This window comes from Hyperoodon ampullatus (genome assembly GCF_949752795.1).
Source record: "Hyperoodon ampullatus genome assembly, chromosome: 10".
Classification (NCBI taxonomy): Eukaryota; Metazoa; Chordata; class Mammalia; order Artiodactyla; family Ziphiidae; genus Hyperoodon; species Hyperoodon ampullatus.
The window spans coordinates 21,751,295-21,772,785 of NC_136923.1; the positions used below are offsets into that span (position 1 = coordinate 21,751,295).

The window sequence follows — 21,491 nt, forward strand, 5'->3', positions numbered from 1 at the left end:
AAATATCACTTTTGTATATAAAAATTCTATATTGCCCTCTGTGTTGACATTTTTATTCCATAGTAACTGAATTGCTTTATTAATTTGAAATAGGTTTAACTGAATGAATTCCATTTCAATGTTATATTAGGCAAAAATTCCTTCAGCCAGGAGTTTAGACGATATTGCAATGGATTTGACTGAGACGGGAACACCAAGGGTCTCCAAAATGGTGACACTAGAGGCAAAAAGTCAGTTCATCATGGCAAGCAACGGCAGTTTAATCTCCTCAGGTAATATTTTTGGATTAGAGAGCGTGCAAGCGATCTTTATCTTAGTTCACATATTTTTCGTTGTAAACCACTTTCAAATGTATCTTTTAACCCATTATTTTGGGAATAAATAAGCATATGGAACCTACAGTATACTGCGGTTTTGAATAAATTTTGAAATTAATTTTTAAAAGAGTATGAAGAAAGTTAAACAGTAAAGTCAGTTTGTATAATTAACAATAGATACTAAGATAGTGAGTGCCTCAGGGTAGCTTGCAAGAATATTTTCTCCCCATAAGGTTCATAAGCTTTTTCTTTCCCCAATATGTAGTTTTTGATACAAACAATTGTCTAATTCTCCATTTAACATAAATTGAACCATGACTACAGCCTTCAAACCCACCTCACCCCCAAAGTGATTTTTGCCCCTAAACCCTTCCTCTGTAGAAATTTTGGATAAGAGTCTCACTAAGTGTACATAACTTCACTAAAAATAATTTCTCATCTAAATCCCATTGTCAGCTTGTGAACGTGAAGCATAGAGTATTCCTTTGCCTTGCTTACTTTCTAAAAGAACATTCTAAACAACTATCTCAGGGAACATCTTACCTTCTCTCCTGCTCAGAAAAATGAATTTCTTCCTTGGGTGTGTCTGAAACACTAAGCATTTTATCATTGCTTCTAAAATGACTGAGCCAAAATGCAAAAGGCATATATTATTACCAGGCTCTGTTTGATGCCCAGAAGCATGAGAAAATGTTCTCCAGTTTCCTTTTATTATGTTCAGAAACAAGGAGGAAAGAAATAAACTATTATTAAACAGCAGGTTTGGCTTAAAAATCCCTTGTCCTTTAAAAAGGAAGGAAACATGCCTTGTATAAACCTTCTCTGCCCTCCCGCCCAATCCCCCCCAGGTTCTCAAGACTCGGAAGTCAGTGAGGAGCAGAAGAGAGAGAAAATCCTTGAACTCAAGAAGAAGGAAAAGCTGTTGCAAGAAAAACTTCTGAAAAAAGTTGAAGAGCTCAAGAAGATCTGTTTGCGGGAGGCTGTGAGTGTCTTCTGCTCTTGGGCAGCACTTCAAATCGTGCTTGACGGGTCCAGCCAGGGTCAGTGATCTCCCTCTTGGTTCTGTCCTGTTTTACAGGAGCTCACAGGCAGAATGCCAAAGGAGTATCCACTGAACCTAGGTGAGAAACCTCCTCACGTCAGAAGGCGTGTAGGTACCGCATTCAAATTAGATGACAACTTGCTGCCGAGTGAAGAGGTATGAGCACCAACTCTGAGCGTGTCTGTCAACACTGAGACAGAAATGCTGTCAGATCAGTGTGGCTGACTTGTTCCTTTGGTTTTTGAGTTACTGCTCTACATGTTTATCTCACCAGTTAAAAGTGATCATGGAGACCAAGTTGAATCCTTTCTTTCGTGCACAGTCTAGTTAAAATTGAGTTCTCTCTCATGACTTTACCCCCACCAAACAGAAAGAGCACTAAATGAACTCTAAATGTTTATAAATTGAGAAATACTATTATAAGAATTAAGACTTCCAGCACTCGAGTCTCCCCCTTAAAACCAAGTAGCCTTTGGCAAATCGTTGACCCTCTGTGAAGTCTCAATTCTTGGGTTTTCTCATCAATAAAATGGGGGTAGTGATTGTTCTTCCCTCTGAGGGATGCAAGGAGTATTCAGTGAGATAACACATGTATAGCACTTGGGTATAATAAAGTTAAAATATTTGTTAGCCAATATAGAGGGTACTTTCTCATCTGCATGACATCAGACACTGTGACCCTACTCGTGTTTCTTGCAGAAGTTTAGCCATCTTGGCTTTAGAAAATGATAGCAGTTTCCATTAATAATAAAGTGAGCCTTGCTATTGATTGAGTGTTCACTGTATACAGCTCTGGGCTAAGCAATGCACATACATTATTTCCTTTCATCTTCACCATACTTTCATAAGGTGGGTGTTATCTCCCTTTTACAAATGAAAAAAAAATCGAAGCATTAAAAATTAAGCAATATGTCCAGGGTCATGCAACCAGGAATCACCCAGAAAGAGGAATCAAACCTCAATTTATCTGTTTCTAAAGCTGTGCATGTGAATATAGCATTCTCTGGCTATGAATCTTGGGTGAAGTATCCCTTCTTGAAAAATACGATCTTCATCCAACCAACTGAATGAATGGAAGGCCATTCCCTTCTTTGAAAAGGACAGGGAGTTGGACTATTCAGTTAAAGTAAATGGAGGAGGGAGGTCTTGTCTTTTATGAAAATGTTTGAGAATACCTAAGCAGTAAAACTTAGGAGGATTTTATTCTCAGAGAGCATCTGATTTGAGAACGCATGAGAAAGAGAAATTTTATTATCTAGCACATATCACAGTGACTGTGTGTGTCCATAAAAATAAAACAGTATCATCATGTAAATGCAGGACCCTGCTTTGCAAGAAATGGAGAGCAATTTCCTAATACAGCAAAAGCTGGTTGAAGCTGCAAAGAAACTTGCCAACGAGCCGGATCTTTGTAAAACTGTGAAGAAAAAACGAAAGCAAGATTACACGGATGCAGTGAAAAAGCTTCAGGAGATTGAAAATGCAATAAATGAATACCGAATTAGATGTGGAAAGAAACCCAGCCAGAAAGCAACAGTTATCTTACCAGGTTAGTAATTAGTAAGGTTTTTTTAGAGTCACATAAGTCAATCCTCTTGATGGAATGTACCGTTTCCAAACCAGTTCATTTGGTAAGAGACAAAAGAAAGAACAGGATTAATTATGAGTTTCTTAGGATAAAAAGGGTTTGGAATTTCAGTCTCACAAGTATATTAACTTGGTTTTTAGTGACCTTCTTACTATTGTAATACTATACTATTGCATTGCTTTAATTTTCAGCATGAAAGAGCTTTCATAGCGATATTGGTTCCTAATAAGACAGATTCACCTTTAACTGGCCTGATGTCATTGCAAGAAATACATTTGAAAACACAGGATATTAAGAGAGCTGGGCCCTACCTAGTAGTTTCTCAAAGGTTTTTAATGCAGCAGACCATACATTTTCTTAAGGACCTTTCCAACATATGTGGATAGAAAAGAGCTCTTACGATTATTGTCGTTTATGGAGGCTATTTAAAGATATGGGCATATGTTCATGTTATATTATGAAATGCAGAAGGCAGAATACAAAATTGTAACCATAACATGGTCCTGACATTGTATAATTATGTACACACAAAGACTGGTTGGGAAAGAGTTCAAAATATTAATAGTTGTAGAATTTCATGTCACTTAATTTTCTTCCTAATTCTCTTCCATATTTTCAAAATTCTCAACATTATGTATCTAAAACTTTAATATTCAGGAAAAAAGTAAACTGAAAAAATTCTCATTTAGGTCGATTTCAAGTCCAATTGGCCTTCCGTATTTATTAGCACGATTTTTAGCCTTGATCACTGGTTGAAATATGATTCTATTGCTTTGATTTCAAGACTTTTTTTTCCCCATTTAAACATCTGTGAAATTGGGATAATTCTTATACTAGATGGAGTGTTACAGTTATGATCGGCAGTACTTTTTCTTTTTTTCTGGGACATCAAGTAATTATACATCTTAGATTTGACAAAATATGGTAATCAGGTTTAAAGTGTACTCCGCTTCAGAGCATATGATTTGCAAAGCAGAGATATGGCATTTTGGAAAGTGAATGCACAGACATCAACACACAGCTGTGCGTCAGCTACAGCTGGGGAATTTAGGATGGCTGTGACTCTGAACGCGAAATCCAGTTGGCCTAGTCAGTGGTCACATTCTGGACCTACAGAGCTGGATGACTAGCAGTGCACTTAACTTTCATAGCCATTTGTTGTGGCCCATTCATCCCCAGCTGTGTAAGATTCAAATGTTATCCTTTTCAGTAACTGACATTTGGGCAGCACTGGTGCCAATGGTTGAACATATATCAGGTGGATTTTTTTAAAGCCTGCCTGACAGCTGACTCTACTGGCATTTCGCCTTCAAGCTCTACTGTGTGTCCAATTAAGAGACGGTCCTCCTGGCTCTGATAGAGATGAACATTTGAGCCTGGATGTGGAGATTCACTTCATAATGGCTTTGAAGCTTACACTGAGGTGTCGTGTTTGCCTGTAACCTTGCCTATTGTTGACACTGAGTATGGAATGACTTGCCAGAGTACATCAACATCTGAGATATCACTTTTTGCTAAACCCATCTGGTAACATTTGATGGGCACCAGTAATAATCAGATCATTACGGGCATTTTCAACCACCAGAGTTCTTTCACCAGAAGGCTGTGTTTAGGGAACCAAAGTCGTAAGTATAGCTAACATTTATTGAGCATTTGTCCTGTGCCAGGAGCTGGGCTAAGGGCTTTACATCTATTACGTCATTTAATGCTCACCAAAGCACTTAACACTAGGTACTATTCTTATCCCTATTGTAGAGTTGAGCCAAATGATGCTTGGAGAGATTAAGTAATTTGCCCTGGGTCTCACAGCCAGTAAGTGACAAAACCAGGATGTGAACCCAGGTCTGTCTGTTTCAGTAGTTCTCACTCGGGGGCAGTTTTGCACCCCAGGGAGCATTTGGCAATGTCTGCAGACGTGTTTGATTGTCAAAACTGAGGGTGGGGTGGTGCCGGCATCCAGTGGTGGAGGCTGGAGATCCTACAGTACAAAGGGCAGCACCCACCCTCCTCCACCCCCCACCCCCCTGCAACAAAGAATCATCCAGTCCAAAATGTCAGTAGGGCCACCCACTGTTAAGAAACCCTGGTCTGATTGAGAAGCTTATGCACCACAAGTGACCACCACACGCTACCAAGAAAAAGCCCTTCTCTTCAGGGGAGGGCTCAAAAAAAATAAATTATCCTAACAGTATAGTAGATTCTCAAAGGACCGTTCTCAAACTCTGTTCCACTTTAATAAATGATCCAATGTAATATTTGTACAGTATATAAGATGTTTATACCTTCAGTAGTCAATGAGTTCATTCTTACAATAGTTAACTTCCTAATGCACTGTAATTAGTTGTGTTTATCTAAATAAAAATAAGATGCACTCCATTGAAAAGGGTTTTATTGAACTATTAGGGGTGTCCAAATGCACCATTATACTAAAGGCAGTTTATTTTATTCACAGAAGACATAATCCCATCAGAAGGTAGCTCCTTGTCTGACACTACCACCTATGATGATTGTAAGTAGCTCCCCCTTTTCAGTTTAAAACGTTATATATTCTGAAATATTAAGAATATTTTTGAGTTAAGTAAAGTCTGTTTATTATTCTTCTGGAAAAAGTAGACAGCTAACTTACATTTATGCAGAATGGCTGGGAACAGGGGATTAGGATTAACTTCTACACAGGTTAGCTCAGCATTAAATACAGTACCGTACAAATCACATGACTTCAGGGAATCAGAGTACCATAACTCGAGTGAATAGGTATCTTGATAAGGATTTGTAAGGCTTTGTAGGATTTTTTTTTTTTAACGTTTGAAGTAACTATAGAGAAGTTGCATAAGTAATACAGAGTCCTTCACCCAGCTTTGTCTGCTGGTGACATTTTATATAGTTAGTGTCCAATACCAAAACCAGGAAATTAGTGTTGTGTAGCCTACACTACACTACCAGGAAATAAGGTAGAGTTTATCACTGTCTACTTACTCCAGTTAAGTTGGAGTTTATTTTATTTTTCTTAGGAAGAAACACACATTTTAGAAATTGGGTTACATGTCATTATGTTGGTTTCCTAGAGGTAGACTGTATCTATTGTAATGACCTGTGGTCAACATATTTCATGATGGAATGGATTTCATGTCAAGTGACAGAGTATTTCCTCGTAATCCCTTCCTTGTGCTTAAGCAGAGGAGCTCGCTATCTATTTGATGTGATTTAAAGAATTTGGGGGAACCACTAACCCCTACTGCTTTATCTTCCCCCAAATGGAATGGTTCATGAAAGTCTACCATTTCAGAATTCTTCCTTTGAGCTGAGGTTTGATCATGTTTGCCATTCCTCTTTGGAAATACAAATACCAGTGGGAGACACAACAATTCCCTAATGACTTATCATAAATCAGATTCATCACTTTTAATGATAGGATGAGCCTTTGGTCAGCCAAGGAGGCCTAAGAACGTTAAAAGTAAAGCTGAACAGGGCTTCCCTGGTGACGCAGTGGTTAAGAATCCACCTGCTAATGCAGGGGACACAGGTTCGAGCCCTGGTCCGGGGAGATCCCACATGCCACGGAGTAACTAAGCCTGTGTGCCACAACTACTGAGCCTGTGTGCCACAACTACTGAGCCAGTGCACCTAGAGACCGTGCTCTGCAACAAGAGAAGCCACCGCAATGAGAAGCTCGTGCACTGCAACGAAGAGTAGCTCACTGCAACTAGAGAAAGCCTGAACGCAGCAATGAAGACCCAACACAGCCAAAAATAAAAAAATAAATTAAGACAAATTTAAAAGTAAAGCTGAACAAAACTGATCCAGGCCCACTTTACAGGCCAGCTTCCTCTTGGCCCCTTACACACTGAGGTTTTTCTGTAATATAATTCTAGAAAAGTATAGTATAGTATTACCCATTCCACCTGAGAGATTTATTTGCTCAGCATGCCACCTATTGAGTTGGCATAAGTTGGGTCAGGCCCCACAAGAACATTCAGTAATTTTTTTTCTATTGTATAAAATATAAAAATAAATTTCCTGAAACGTAAGTACTTCTAAAAATATCATCTTTGGAAGACCACTTTGCTCACCAGACAAATCTTCCACTTTCTTTTTTGGGAGGTTTTGGCATGGTATTTGTTTACTTTTTTATTTACCTACTTATTCTTTCATTCAATTTACTTATTATAGCCAATGACACCTGTACTCTTGCTGGGCAGCAATCAAGTTCAGTACCTCATTCTCCAAGAATTCTTCCTCCCAAGTCTCTCGGGATTGAGAGAATCCATTTCAGAAAGTCGTCCATCAATGAACAGTTTGTGGATACCAGACAGTCCAGGTAAGAAGTCACATTATCAGTGAGGTGAATGCCTTGCCACTATGAGATCTTTTCTCCAAAACAGTCAACCCATTTTTGCGTTATCCTTTTTATTCTTTCAGAAAGTGTTATCTTGTAAAACCAAAGCATACAAACTAACCCAGTTATTTATTGTTGGTAACAAGTGGAAGTGTTTTTAAAGAGATCTTTTGAAAAGTATTTGGTGTTTCCTTGATTTTAAAGTCTATTTGATTTATATTAAATTAGAGGAACATTGATTATAATCTGAATTTGGGTATAGTGTCCAAAGTTCTGTTTTATCACCCACGGTTTCAGAAAACTGTCATTAAATACCACTCTTCCAAACCAAGTGAGAGAACTGACTTCTGAACTTTCACAGGAAAATTGGACTTCAGTACATTTTTAGTCTGTAAAGTAGATAATACAACTTCTCAAGTGTCTCAAGTAAATACTATCAGGGCAATAACAACAGGGCAATAACTTTTTAAAAGATGACAGACCAATGGTTCCCAGAATTTGGCTGCAGGGATCAATACTAGTTTTGTTTTTGTTTTTTTTTTTTCTACATAGGGCTCAAGACAGGATTACCAACTTTTTACTTTGCCTAATCAGAATGTTCAAACAAACAGCACTATGATTTCATGAAAAAAAAAATGACATTTACATATCCAAAATACAGTCATCGTTGTAATAATAATAATAACAATAATATGAAGTTAACATTTATTGAGCACTTACTATGTGCCAGACACCGTTTGAAGTGTTTTAATATGTATTAATAAATTTAATCCTCACAACAATCCTGACTGTATTACTACCATCCTTACCAATTATAGATAAGTACACCAAGGACCAGAAAGCATGAATCACTTGTTGGTTTTGTCAACTAGTAAATGTCAGAATTGGGATTTGAACCTAGGTAGCCTGACTCCAAAGCCTGTGATGTGATATTAGCCATTATTATAGTGCATCTCAGGAAAGATGGAAATTAGTCTCAAAAAAAAGGAAGATTAGGGCTTCCCTGGTGGCGCAGTAGTTGAGAGTCTGCCTGCCGATGCAGGGGACGTGGGTTCGTGCCCCGGTCCAGGAAGATCCCACATGCCGCGGAGCAGCTGGGCCCGTGAGCCATGTCCGCTGAGCCTGCGCGTCCGGAGCCTGTGCTCCGCAATGGGAGAAGCCACAACAGTGAGAGGCCCGCGTACCGCAAAAAAAAAAAATTAATAATAAATAAATAAATAAAGGAAGATTATTTAGATTAAATAATTTTTCGCTTATGAAAAGAAAACCCACATTTTGTTATATTTCTAATTTGTCAAAGACCAGTGAAAACTTTTATCTCATATTAGCCCCAGTTTGTAGGTTAGCATCTAAAAACTGTTGCCTTAAACAATAGAGATCCAGATGTCTAGAGCTGTGCTGTCCAATTTAATTAAAAGTAAATAAAATTTAAAATTCGGTTCCTCAGTCCTACCAGCCACATTTCAAGTCCTAATAGGCACATGTGGCTGATGGCTGATATTGGGTAGCACAGATATAGCACATTTCCATAATTGAAGAAAGTCCTATCAGATAACACTGGACAAGTGTGTTTATTATATTAGGGAAAACAAAGCTATTTCAGCAAGAGGAATTATAACTGGGAAAATCATTATCTTAAAAATTATTATGCCTCCATCCCCAATAGCTTAAGATGGGTTTGCTCTTTGATCCAGCAATTTTGCTTTTAGGAATTTTTCCTCTTGAATTAACTACAGGATGCTTATCACAGCATTGTTTATACTAGTAACAAATGAAAACAGCCCAAATGCTCAACTAGTGGATTGTTTAATTATGGTCAGTCTTTACACTGGAATACTATAAACTCATTAAAATAACAGTGTAGGTGAATATTAAGTGACATAAAATGTTAAATCAAAATTTTTAAGTGGGTTTTGAAAGAGAATATATATACAGTAAGATCTCATTTTTTGTTGTTAAAAGTATAAATGCTTTTTTAAAATTGAAGTATAGTTGTATTACAATGTCATGTTAGTTTCAGGCATACAGGAAAGTGATTCAGTTATACATACGTGTGTGTGTGTGTGTGTGTGTGTGTGTGTGTGTGTGTGTGTATTCTTTTTCAGATTCTTTTCCCTTATAGGTTATTACAAAATATGGGGTATAGTTTCCTGTGCTATACAGTAGGTCCTTGTTGGTTATTTATTTTATATATAATAGTGTGTGTATGTTAATCCCAATAAAAGTATAAATGCTTATAAGTATATATGCTTAGTAAAAATATCTGAAAATGTTTAGTGTTCTGACTATCTGAGGTATCAGATTATGGACATTTAAATGTTTATCTGTATTTTTAAACTTTTTTGCAATGAACTTGACATGCTTTTGTAACAAGTGAAATGTAATCAAAGTCATTTTTAATTAAAAAATTAACTTCAAATTGTGTTCTCACTGTGCTGGAAAGTGGACAAAGTGATTTAAGGATGCTGTGAATGACAGTCCACTCCCCAAATTCATGCTGCAGCCTATTTTTGTATGGCCCATGAGCTAAGCATGGTTTTCGATTTTTAAATACTGGAACGGAAATCAAAAGCAGTAATATTTTGTGACATAAAAATTGTATGAAATTTTAATTTAAGTGTCCACGGTCAACTTTGATTGGCACGCAGTCCCCTCCATTCACATACATATTGTCTACACTGGTCTCTTACTTCAAGGGCAGAGTTGAGTCATTGCAACAGAGATCATCTGGCCCACAAAGCCAAAAACATTTACTGTGAGGCTCTTTACAGAGAAAGGATTTGCTGCCCTGCTCTCGTTGCTTCCAGTCTGTTTTATTCAGTACACCCTTTTATTTATTTATTTATTTATTTTTATTAGTTTCTGCTTTATAACAAAGTGAATCAGTCATACATATACATCTGTTCCCACCTCCCTTCCCTCATGCATCTCCCTCCCTCCCTCCCACCCTCCCCATCCCACCCCTCCAGGCGGTCACAAAGCACCGAGCTGATCTCCCTGTGCTCTGCGGCTGCTTCCCACTATCTATCTACCTTACGTTTGGTAGTGTATATATGTCCATGCCTCTCTCTCGCTTTGTCACAGCTTACCCTTCCCCCTCCCCATATCCTCAAGTCCATTCTCAAGTAGGTCTGTGTCTTTATTCCCGTTTTACCCCTAGGTTCTTCATGTCAGTACACCCTTTTTTAAACGTCTTCTAGTTTTTTCCTCCATATTTATGACTCAGAGTCACATCACTTGTGCTTCCCCTAAGACTCATCTAAGATGCACCAGGATACTAAGCCACAAAGCCAGTTTTCCCAATTATCTCTTTATGTTCCCATTCCTCAGTTTCCAGTAAGTTTCCTTCCTTTTTTTTTTTAATTGAAGTATAGTTGATTTACAATGTTGTGTTAGTTTCACGTGTACAGCAAAGTGATTCAGTTATACCTAGATATAATTTTTTCAGATTCTGTTCCCTTATAGGTTATTACAAAATATTGAGTATAGTTCCCTGTGCTATACAGTAGGTTCTGGTTGGTTATCTATTTTATTTTAAATTCTATTTTATTATTATTTTTTTGAATTTTATTTTATTTATCTTTTTATACAGCAGGCTCTTTTTATTTTGTTTTATATTGGAGCAATTTGATTTACAATGTTGTATTAGTTTCAGGTGTACAACAAAGTGATTCAGTTATACATATACATATATCTCTTCTTTTTCAGATGCTTTTCCCCTATAGGTTATTACAGAATATTGGGTAGAGCTCCCTGTGCTTGACAGTAGGTCCTTGTTGATGATCTATTTTATATATAGTCATGTGTATTGTTAATCCCAAGCTTCTAATTTATTCCTCCCCCCTCCAGTAAGTTTCTAATCAGCTTATAACAAGTTTGCCAGAAATGTTAGGTGGCTCCTCATTTCCTGAATTCTCTCTCTTTTTTTTTTACCGTCACAGAGAAATGCTGTCGACACACAGCAGTCCTTACAAAACTCTGGAGAGGCGGTCCCAGGGAGGGCTAAGCGTGCCCACCACACCTGTTCTCACCCGGAATGCGTACAGCAGCAGCCACTTGCAGTAAGAGGGCTTCATTCCAGTTGCTTTCTCTCTGTTGACTTTTGCTTTAAGGTTTTGTTTTACTTCACTGTGGTTTGTTTGTTTTTTAATTTGGCTGCGTTGGGTCTTCATTGCTGCCTGCGGTCTTTCTCTAGTTACAGCGAGCAGGGGCTACTCTTGGTTGTGGTGCGCGGGCTTCTCGTTGCAGTGGCTTCTCTTGTTGTGGAGCACGGGCTCTAGGCGCATGGGCTCAGTAGTTGTGGCTCGCGGGCTCTAGAGCGCAAGCTCAGTAGTTGTGGCACACGGGCTTAGTTGCTCCGCAGCATGTGGGATCTTCCCGGAACAGGGCTTGAACCCGTGTGCCCTGCATTGGCAGGCGGGTTCTTAACCACTGTGCCACCAGGGAAGTCCCTTCACTGTGTTTTTAATCACTTTCTGCAGTGGACTTTATTTTATGGCTCTACACTTTCTATGCACTTAACAGATCAAATATGTGAGCCAAGAAAATGTGCTTAAAAATGTACGTGGTTTGGGTAGATACTGGATTTTTTGTGCCTTAATTTTTCCAACTGGACATTACCATTTGTTATTCAATGGTGAGGATGAAGATAATGACAGTAGCAACATTTTGAAGTGTTTACTGAAGGCTGTGCTATTTTATATGCACTATATTATCTGGTCCCCACAACAAGTCTGACTGGAGATACTAGATACTGTGTTTTTCCTCATTTTACAGAGGAGGGAGGGACATTAGTTAAATATCTTGTCCACATTCATACGGTTGGGAAATGATGGAGCCGTAACTCAACCCAGATGTCTCCAATGTCAAAGCCAGACTCTGTTCCCCCACAAATGCTGCGTTCACCCTAGTCTATGTATCCTGCTATCCTGTTGGAAGAAAGAACCCTCCAAAGACATGTGGGATTTTTCTTAGGCTTTGATGTAGGTTATACAGCATCAGTTTATCTTCCCTATTGTCAAGGAAGGATGTGGATCGCCCAGTTGACAGAATCGATTTCTTTTCTCATTTTGACCATGTGAACCCAGTGGTTTCTGTTGTGTGTTCAGCTTTGGAAACCTTAAAAATCCTAGTGCAGTTCAGGAGCTATTAAATCGTTCAATGTGGTGTCCCCTTCCCTTCCCTCGGTCCTCCTTCCTTTGTTTGTCTTTTACAAGTTTGCTTCCTCCTCTTTCAGACCTGAATCTTCATCTCAGCACTGCCGCCAGCGGAGTGGAAGCCTTGAGTCCCAGTCTCATCTGCTCTCTGAGATGGACCATGATAAGCCATTTCTCTCCCTCTCCAAATCCCAAAGAAGCAGCAGCACAGAAATCCTGGATGACGGGTCTTCCTATACCAGCCAGTCAAGCACAGAGTATTACTGCGTGACACCTGTGGCCGGCCCCTGTTACACCACCCAAACTCTGGACACTCGCTCCAGGGGTCGGAGAAGGTCCAAGAAACAGAACGTTTCGACTTCAAATTCAGGAAGCATGCCCAACCTAGCACAAAAGGATAATCTGAAGAATGGCGTCTACTCAAAGAGTCAGGAGCAGCCTTCTTCCAGTTACTACACTGCCGGGTACATGCCATATGCAGAGTGTGATCTGCATTACAGTGGTGGCTACGTCTACGAGAACGACACTGAAGGACAGTACAGTGTCAATCCTTCCTACCGGTCCTCCGCCCACTATGGATATGACCACCCAAGGGACTACAGCAGGTCGTTTCACGAAGACGAGGTCGACCGGGTGCCCCATAACCCGTATGCAACTCTCCGGCTGCCGAGGAAGGCTGCTGCCAAGTCAGAGCACATCACCAAAAACATCCACAAGGCCTTAGTGGCAGAGCACCTGCGTGGCTGGTACCAGCGGGCCTCTGGGCAAAAGGAGCAAGGCCACAGCACACAGACTAGCTTTGATTCGGACAGGGGATCGCAGAGGAGCCTGGGCTTTGCCGGGCTGCAGGTGCCCTGTTCTCCAAGCAGCCGAGCGTCTTCCTACTCTTCAGGTAAGAATACTGCGGAGGCCCTTGATATCCAGATTTCCTTTACCTCATGTTCCCCACCTACCCCAAACCACTCCCCTCAAGGGTCATGAGACCAGGACCCAAGATCAGGAGAGTGGTAGCCATTGAGTAGAGCCACAGATTCAAGTCCAACAAACATTGATTGAGCACCTACTCTCTGTGCTGCCCTGGGTTAGGGGCTTTCATATATTTTTATCTTTTCTAGGTCTTCCATTGACAGTCACATCTCTTTAAAGTGTTCAGGGCTTTGGGATGAACAGATACACACTACTATATATAAAATAGATAACCAACAAGGACCTACTGTATAGCACAGGGAACTATACTCAATATTTTGTAATCAACCTATAAGGGAAAAGAATCTGAAAATGAACATTATATATATATATATATATATATATATATATATATATATATATATATACACACACACACACAGACATACCTATATATATATATATATATATATATATATATATATATATATGTCTACATAAACTGAATCACTGTGCTGTACACCTGAAACTAACAGAACATTGTAAATCAACTATACTTCAATAAAAATAAATAAATAAATAAATGTTCAGGGCGTCGAGGTTTGATATATTAAGAGAATAGCATAAATCCTTCATGTAAGCAGAAAACCATTAAGGTTATACATCTTTCCCTGTTCACAACTAGGAATTGGATTATCTAAAGGCAGTTCGTTCCAAATGCTCAGGTCTCTGTGTAAGGCTTCTAATGAGTCTGATAGGAGGTGGCATTTACTAACCACTGTTCCTGGCAGTGTTCTAAGTACTTTGCAGGTCTTAATTCAGTAATCATATGTATTCCACTTTATGGCTGATTTAAGGGACTGTCAAAGATAATTTGGATTAGAGGTGTTCTCTTCACGTGTTGACTTTGGTCCCTAACTCCACTTCTGTTCCTGGAGGGTTTACTGCGTACCTCCAGCTGTGCTAGGCATACTTTAAGGAGAGAAATGGGGGCCTAAATGGAGAGTCTGCCCAGGGTTTCATTTATTCAGCAAACAAGCAGGCATAGATACTGAGGATCCAGTTTCAAGCCAGTTCCTGGCCTGGATGAATTCACAGTCTAGTTAGCAGCCAGAGGACTATATGAAAATTAAGCAATATTAAAGCTCTAAGAAATGGATGAATTCTCAAACCACATGAGGTCATGAGTCTCGCCCCCTCTTTCAAGCATGACACCTTAGTGAGACATAGCTCAGGGATTCCTGAATCATTGTGTGATCTTCGGTGAAAAGTTTTCCTTTAAAAGTTTCCTAATGTTGTTGACAAGAGGCATCTCCATGGAGATGTCCATCTGGGTTCTAGTGTTCTCGTATTTGTCCAGGACTTTGGACTTCTGCTTGGACTTTCCCATTTATTACACATCTAACATATGAAAAGCCTCCTGTAGTTATTTCTTATCTGTGGCTCTGATTAGAGAATGTCTTTCTTCCCCTTCAATTTCTGGGTGTTTCAGAAACCAAAGAAAGAGGGCTGGGATGCATGTGGATGGTCATCAGGGCACAGCACTGGGGTAATGCCTCTTTAAACAGCGAGGCCAGGGAGAAGCAGGTGTAACTCAGAAACTTCAACATTCCTGGCTGTTGGCTCAGGACTGGGGCAAAGGTGAGAATGGAGATAACACTTCCTGGACCCAGTGTGAGTGTGTGAACCTTGCTGATACCAGCAGGATTTGGCCCCATAGGCCAAAAGGCATCACATTTTAAGGAATTGGATGGATGGAATCAGTGCTCCCAGAATTATACATTTTATAGCTACAGAAATGTTTTATAACAGGCACGCATCATTCTCATAGAGAGATAAGTTTCTGATTATTTGCTGAATTAGTCAGGGGTTTTGTAATCTCTTCCAGCCACCTAAAGGCTCTCTGGGTGACTCAGTTTTAGTAGTAAGGACAATCACCATTTACTGGCAACTTACCCTGTGCCACCCGACCTGCTCAGCGCTTTATGTATACTCTCCCACTTAACGTATGCAGCAGTTCTATGTAATGAGTGCTGTTGTTATGTATATTATTATTATTCTACTCTTGCAGCTGAGGCAGTTCTGACTTAGAGCGTTTAAATGACCCTGCCCGAGCTCCAAAGCTAATTAAGTGGCAGAGTAGGAATTCGGTCACAGCTCAGACATCCTAACCACCACACCTCTGAGTTATGAAACCTTCCTGGAAGCTTAAAGTGGGAATGTTATATCTTTGAGTCAAAGCCTTGTGGCATGCAGGACCACAGATGAGTTTTGAAATGTGTTTGTCTTGCACTGTCACATGTGCTTTGTGGGTGTGACAGAGAAGAGGAAGAGGTTGGCCTCCAGGAGCAGGAAATGGAGGAGAGCTGGAAGGCTCCAGGAAAGGTGCGGGGGTTTTGAGTCTTGGATGACTGGCATGGCATTGTGCAGCCTAGGCATGGGGCAGGACTGGTTTTAGAGACAGGACAGCAAACGCCCAGCGATGAGGCATTCACTGGGTTTTGCTCCCAAATTATGCCCTTGTCTATTTTTTTTTTAACCATTAAAATTTTTTTTTTTATTGAAGTATAGTTGATTTACAATGTTGTGTTAGTTTCAGGTATAAAGCAAAGTGATTCAGTTATACATGCATATATATATTTATGTTTACATATATATGTGTGTATATATATATTCAGAGGCTTTTCCCGTATATGTTATTACAAAATATTGAGTCGAGTTCCCTGTGCTGTACAGTAGGTCCTTGTTGTTTATCTATTTTATACACAGTAATGTGTATCTGTTACTCCGAAATCCCTCATTTATCCTCCCCACACCTTTCCCCTTGGTAACCAGGTTTGTTTTCGAAGTCTGTGAGTCTGTTTCTGTTTTGTAAATAAGTTCATTTGTATCACTTTTTAGATTCCACATAGAAGTGATATCATATGATATTTGTCTTTCTCTGTCTGGCTGACTTCACTTAGTATGGTAATCTCTAGGTCCATCCATGTTGCTGCAAATGGCATTATTTCATTCTTTTTTGTGTATGCCCTTGTCTTGTTACAGATTAGTCCCTCAGAAGAACTAAATCTCTTCTTCCTGAAATCTTTCCTATACTAGTTTCCCTCCCCTACCCCACCCCCAAAACTTCTTTTTAAAAGGCAAAAATGTGCCTTGATGCTGCTAGTGGCCCAATATTGCCTGTGGCTGGGGAACGAGCAAGTCTCAACAAGTCAACGTATGGAATGCTTTTCCTCTAAAGGCCTCCACAAACTCAAACTTGTCATCTTACCTTCACAATTGAGCCTATGAAGCTATCCCAGCCACCATAGCCTGACTGGGACACTGGGAAGATTCTTTCAATATATGAGAATTTTTTTTCTGGCTTGTCTTTTGGGTTATTTTTTTATAGCATGTCTTTCAATTAACTTTATTCACATTTATAACAATAATGTTATCATTTATGGCTAGGCACAGTGCTAAATATTTGTACAAATTAGGTTATTTAATCCTGGTATCATCCCTATACAGAATATATTTATATTATTATCCCCACTTTACAGACAAAGAAACTAAAGCTTAAAGAACATAAGCTATTTGCCCAATGTCACATGGCCAGTAAGTAACCAAATTGGAATAGGAACTCTGTTGGTTCCAAACATTGGCTGGTAAGCTCTACTCTGCACACAGCTGATTGATGTACATCTAAATGGCCTAAACAATTCTCACTTTGAATAGTCCCACTAATTTTGTCTTTTTTCATTTTTATTTCTAGTGTCTTCTACAAATGCTTCCGGGAACTGGAGGACCCAGATAACTATAGGGCTATCTGAATACGAGACCCTGGCACATTCTTCCTACACCAGCTGCTATGGCAACGTCTATAATCCTTTGCCCTCTCCAGGCAGGTGAGAAAGGCATGCTTAAAACTTTCAGTACCCTGTTCCTGGTCTAAAGAATTCAGAAATCCAGTTTTATTTTATGAACGCTAAGTAATCTAGCTCAAGGGTTGGCAAATTGTAGTCTAAGACCGGCTGCCACCTATGTTTATAAATAAATTTTGATTGGAAAACAGCCATGCTTATTTATTTACATGTTACCTATGGCTGTTTTTGTACTATGAGGGCAGAGCGGAATAGTTGCAACAGAGATTTCATGGCCGACGAAGCCAAAAATATCTGGCCCTTTAAGAAAAAACTCGCTGGTGCTCAATCTAGCTCATTCAAATCTGACCCTCTTCTTAGAGTCCTGTACATTAAATTTTGTGTCTGAAGGGTTCTTTTTAATTGCTATACTTGAAACTGTACCACTGATATACCCAGTTAAGACTTTTCTGGAACCTTGCAGGAAAAATATCTCTATCCCAGAAAAGGCTGTTCATGCCAAGATTCCTCATAGACAGTTGGTGGGCTTGATTTCAAACATTTGCTGCCTTTTTGTGTCTAACCCTATGTTCATTAAGAAGCAACAGACGCAGCCAGCTGTCCTGTGTGTCTGTCATAGTAGTTCTTTGTAAACATTTAGAGGAAATAGATAAGGTCAATTTGTTAAAATGTGATTATTAAAAAGATTGCAAACTCTGGATTACGTTTTTCAATTCTTTGTATACATGGGAGGAGTTAAACTTGAAGTGGTCATTTTTCTCAATCACCTTCTCACAGAATATAACCTGTACCCCTGGTGCCAAGAAGTAAAGCATTTTCTGTTGCTTTTTGTTTTTGTTTAAGAAAATTTAATTTTGCTTTCTTTAAGTCAGATTGCATCAGGCATAGGAGGCTTACATAGACAATAACTTTTAAAGGTGAATACTGGTGAATTTGAGGTTAGTTTCTTACTAAAGCACTCAGTGTTATAAGCAAATTGGAGATAATTCAACCCCAAAAGCTTGTTTTTCTTTTCCATATTTAGCAAAAGTTTTTCTTGGCTTGAAATATTAGGCCAATTGTCTCAACTCAACAAAGGGCATGCTCAAAATAGAATTTTAATGAAAATATACTTCAGAGGATGTCAGATAGCTTGGACTTCTGTAAATAATGCTTGCAAATGAGTTAAGAGCAGGAAGACTTTGGCCCAAAATTTGAGCTGAACTTTTTCAATTCAGTTCTAATCATTTTGTATAATACATTTGCAAATAATTTTCCTGTTTGTATACTTTCACTTTTGTTTTTGTTGACTGAGTTAGACATGATGTAAAACAAACCATTCAGGGCATAAGACAGTTCTAATATCCTAACACCACTTTCATAGGACTCAGGAAGTGTTAAACATTTTTAGAGACAGTCTGTTTTTACAAAGTCTGTCCATCTGTTACAGCCAGGCCAACATGGCTTGATAGCAGAGTCTGAAGGGGCATGATATACAGGAAATTAGAAACTATTTAAAGACCCCTATTGTGTATGTGTACATGTGCACATAATATGAGCTCATTGTAGAAAATGTGTTCCCATTTTTTTTTTACAAAACTCTTTAAACCTTATTTTATGCAACCATATGATATTCCACTCAATAAATTTGCCGTACTTTATTAACAGTTCCCCATAGTTTGATTTTAAATGGCTTTTAAATTTTCTTTCTTTTTTTATTGTAAATAAAATACAATACTTTGTGCAAAATATTTGTCTGAATTCTAGATTATTTCCTTAGGACACATTCCAATAAGTTGGTTTAATGGATTAAATTGAAAAGCATATATATATATATATATATATATTTTTTTTTTTTTTTTTTTTTTTTTTTTTTTGCGGTAGGCGGGCCTCTCACTGTTGTGGCCTCTCCCGTTGCGGGGCACAGGCTCCGGAGCACAGGCTCAGCGGCCATGGCCCACGGGCCCAGCCGCTCCGCGGCATGTGGGATCTTCCCAGACCGGGGCACGAACCCGTGTGCCCTGCATCGGCAGGCAGACTCTCAACCACTGCGCCACCAGGGAAGCCCGAAAAGCATATTTTTTAAGCTCCTGCTTACTAGAAAGATTTGCCAACGTACCCTCCTATCCCAGAGAATTATGGGAATGCTTATTTCTACCCATTTGTCCGTTTAGGATTTTATTTTTATCATGTACAGTCTGATCAATTTAACTTGACTTATTAATAAGGCAAGTATAACAATCCTCCATAAAGCTTTAGAAATTTGTTCTAAAACTGCATTGTTATTTTTTATGAAAATGTAATTATTAAAATAAGAGAAAAATTGGGTTTCAAGATAAAGATAAAAAACTTTAGATCTGCCCTTAAATTGAAGATTTGAAATGCTTAGCCATAGATCAGTATGTTTTTAAAAATGAAGTGCATGTTATTTAGAGATTCCTACCTCGGAGTGTCCAGGTCTTAATATTATAGAAAGCTACAAATTTATACCAATAAAATGTTTTTCCTTGTATGATGTAGTATAACTGTTAGCAGCATAAACTTCCTAAAATTAGAAATGTTGAAGTCTCCTCTGCTACCTCGTATGTAATATAGTCAAATTCCTGGCTCTGCTGCTGCAAACTGTGTTTTCAAATAACTTTTTTTCTTTCACTTCCTGTTTTCCATTTCCTATCCTCTTCCTTACTGAACACTCCCTATTACTAGGCAGAACCAAGGGCTTCTGTCTCGGAGAATGGTTGTGTCTCCAGAAATGAGATCAGTTTTCAATTCTCTTTTAAGCGTAGCCAGCTGTAGTAAGTACAGTCCCTCAAATCGGTGTGTTGCTTCTTGCATAGCAGCAGTTTCGCTTGTTCTGAGTGATGTGTGAAGTTACAGAAATCTGCTTTTGTTTTTATATTAGAAAAAAACCACTAAATATCTGGTTTTGCATAGTGTTTATTTCCAAAGCTCTTTTCCAAAGGACTTTTTATTCACCTGTACTAAAAGACATTGAAGTTTAAAATAAAAAGAAAGCTACTAACTATCTAACCTATTCTAACCTGCTATTACAGGAATGAGGTTTTGCTTATTGGAATGGTCTGTATAATAGGATGCCTTCTTTTGGACGTACTTTCCAAATGGGCCTGTGATTGTTTTATGTGATGCTGTTTCCAATTTACACTTGACCCATGCACCCTAGGGATGTAAAATATGTCCCAAGGTACCCTCGCCTCCCTTTAAGTATATTCCTTTGTTTCTAAGAAAAACATCTAGTATATTTCCCTGAATTTGAAGACTGCTTAAAGTGTAGCTGTCAAAAATACTTCAAAAGTCAAAAATACAACTCTCACACAAACCTAAAATGAACATATGTCGAAGATTTATTTAACTCATTCATGAGAGAACTAACAGAATGCTAAAGCTGGTTCCCAGATAATTCAAGAGACTGAATTCCACACACTGAAAGGGAGAGTACTGAGATGAGACTACTCAATTCAATACAAAACCAGTTAATATCCTACAGGGCAATAAAACTATGACCGTAATCTTTCTACTAGACGGAAGTTATTTGTATTTCTTCCAAACAGAAACCCCCAAGTTAACATGTAACTTAACACAGTCTGGGTCCTCATCCATGGTAAATGTAAGTTAGACAAAAGTCTATCTCTCAAGAGAAGTAAATACTCCTTGCATGGGCCTGTGAGACCATGTTCCAGTATGACGTTGAAAAAACACACAGTCATCCCTTGCCTTATTTCCAAGTTTTGGATACTTTTCTTAACAGTGTTTTCTACTAACGTCTTTGAGTATAGTAATCTTTGTACTCTGGGAACAAAAATGACAACAAGTTGTAACTTTCCTGGTTTCCTTTCATAGACCATACACAGAGACCGGTCAACTGGACAATACAGAGGGAAACCCGCTGGAAGACAGCCTGGAGAATAGTGAGCAGAGGCTCTTTTGGCATGAAGACTCAAAGCCTGGAACATTAGTCTGAACTGCAGTTGAGCCTCTTGACCGAGCCCTGCGTTCTCACACTAGTGTGCCTTGCAAAATGTGTTCGTCTTCCCAGAAGGCTGTTGGCTGTAGAAACCTAAAGGCATCCAAGGTGGAAGAGAGGACTCCCGTGGCCCCGGAGGTGAATCACACACTAAGCCGCACAAAACCCCTGAACAACAACCCACCTTTCCAAGTCTAGGTGCTAACCTAACAGAGCAAGGTCAAGACCACATGTGAACCATTGCCAAGGAGGACTCAGCCTTTACCAAGAGCAAGCACTTTTTAAGAGAACAAAAGTTGTTGAAGGCAGACCTCAAAACTGT

At 39.0% G+C, this 21,491-nt stretch overlaps 1 protein-coding gene across 1 annotated transcript in view; it reads left to right on the forward strand.

Annotated features, from left to right (window-relative positions):
* The window catches only part of FRMD4B (FERM domain containing 4B), a gene marked incomplete at both ends in the record, with an annotated part of 179,538 nt that extends 158,372 nt beyond the window's left edge, over positions 1–21,166 (forward strand). Inside the window, 10 exons of the mRNA XM_079712814.1 lie at positions 131–272; positions 1,166–1,299; positions 1,396–1,515; positions 2,680–2,908; positions 5,400–5,456; positions 7,118–7,265; positions 11,225–11,344; positions 12,520–13,331; positions 17,100–17,232; positions 21,046–21,166. Of these exons, the coding sequence (XP_079568940.1) occupies positions 131–272; positions 1,166–1,299; positions 1,396–1,515; positions 2,680–2,908; positions 5,400–5,456; positions 7,118–7,265; positions 11,225–11,344; positions 12,520–13,331; positions 17,100–17,232; positions 21,046–21,166 (2,016 nt within the window). The remainder of the gene's footprint in view (positions 1–130; positions 273–1,165; positions 1,300–1,395; positions 1,516–2,679; positions 2,909–5,399; positions 5,457–7,117; positions 7,266–11,224; positions 11,345–12,519; positions 13,332–17,099; positions 17,233–21,045) is intronic.
* Positions 21,167–21,491: the final 325 nt, after the last annotated feature.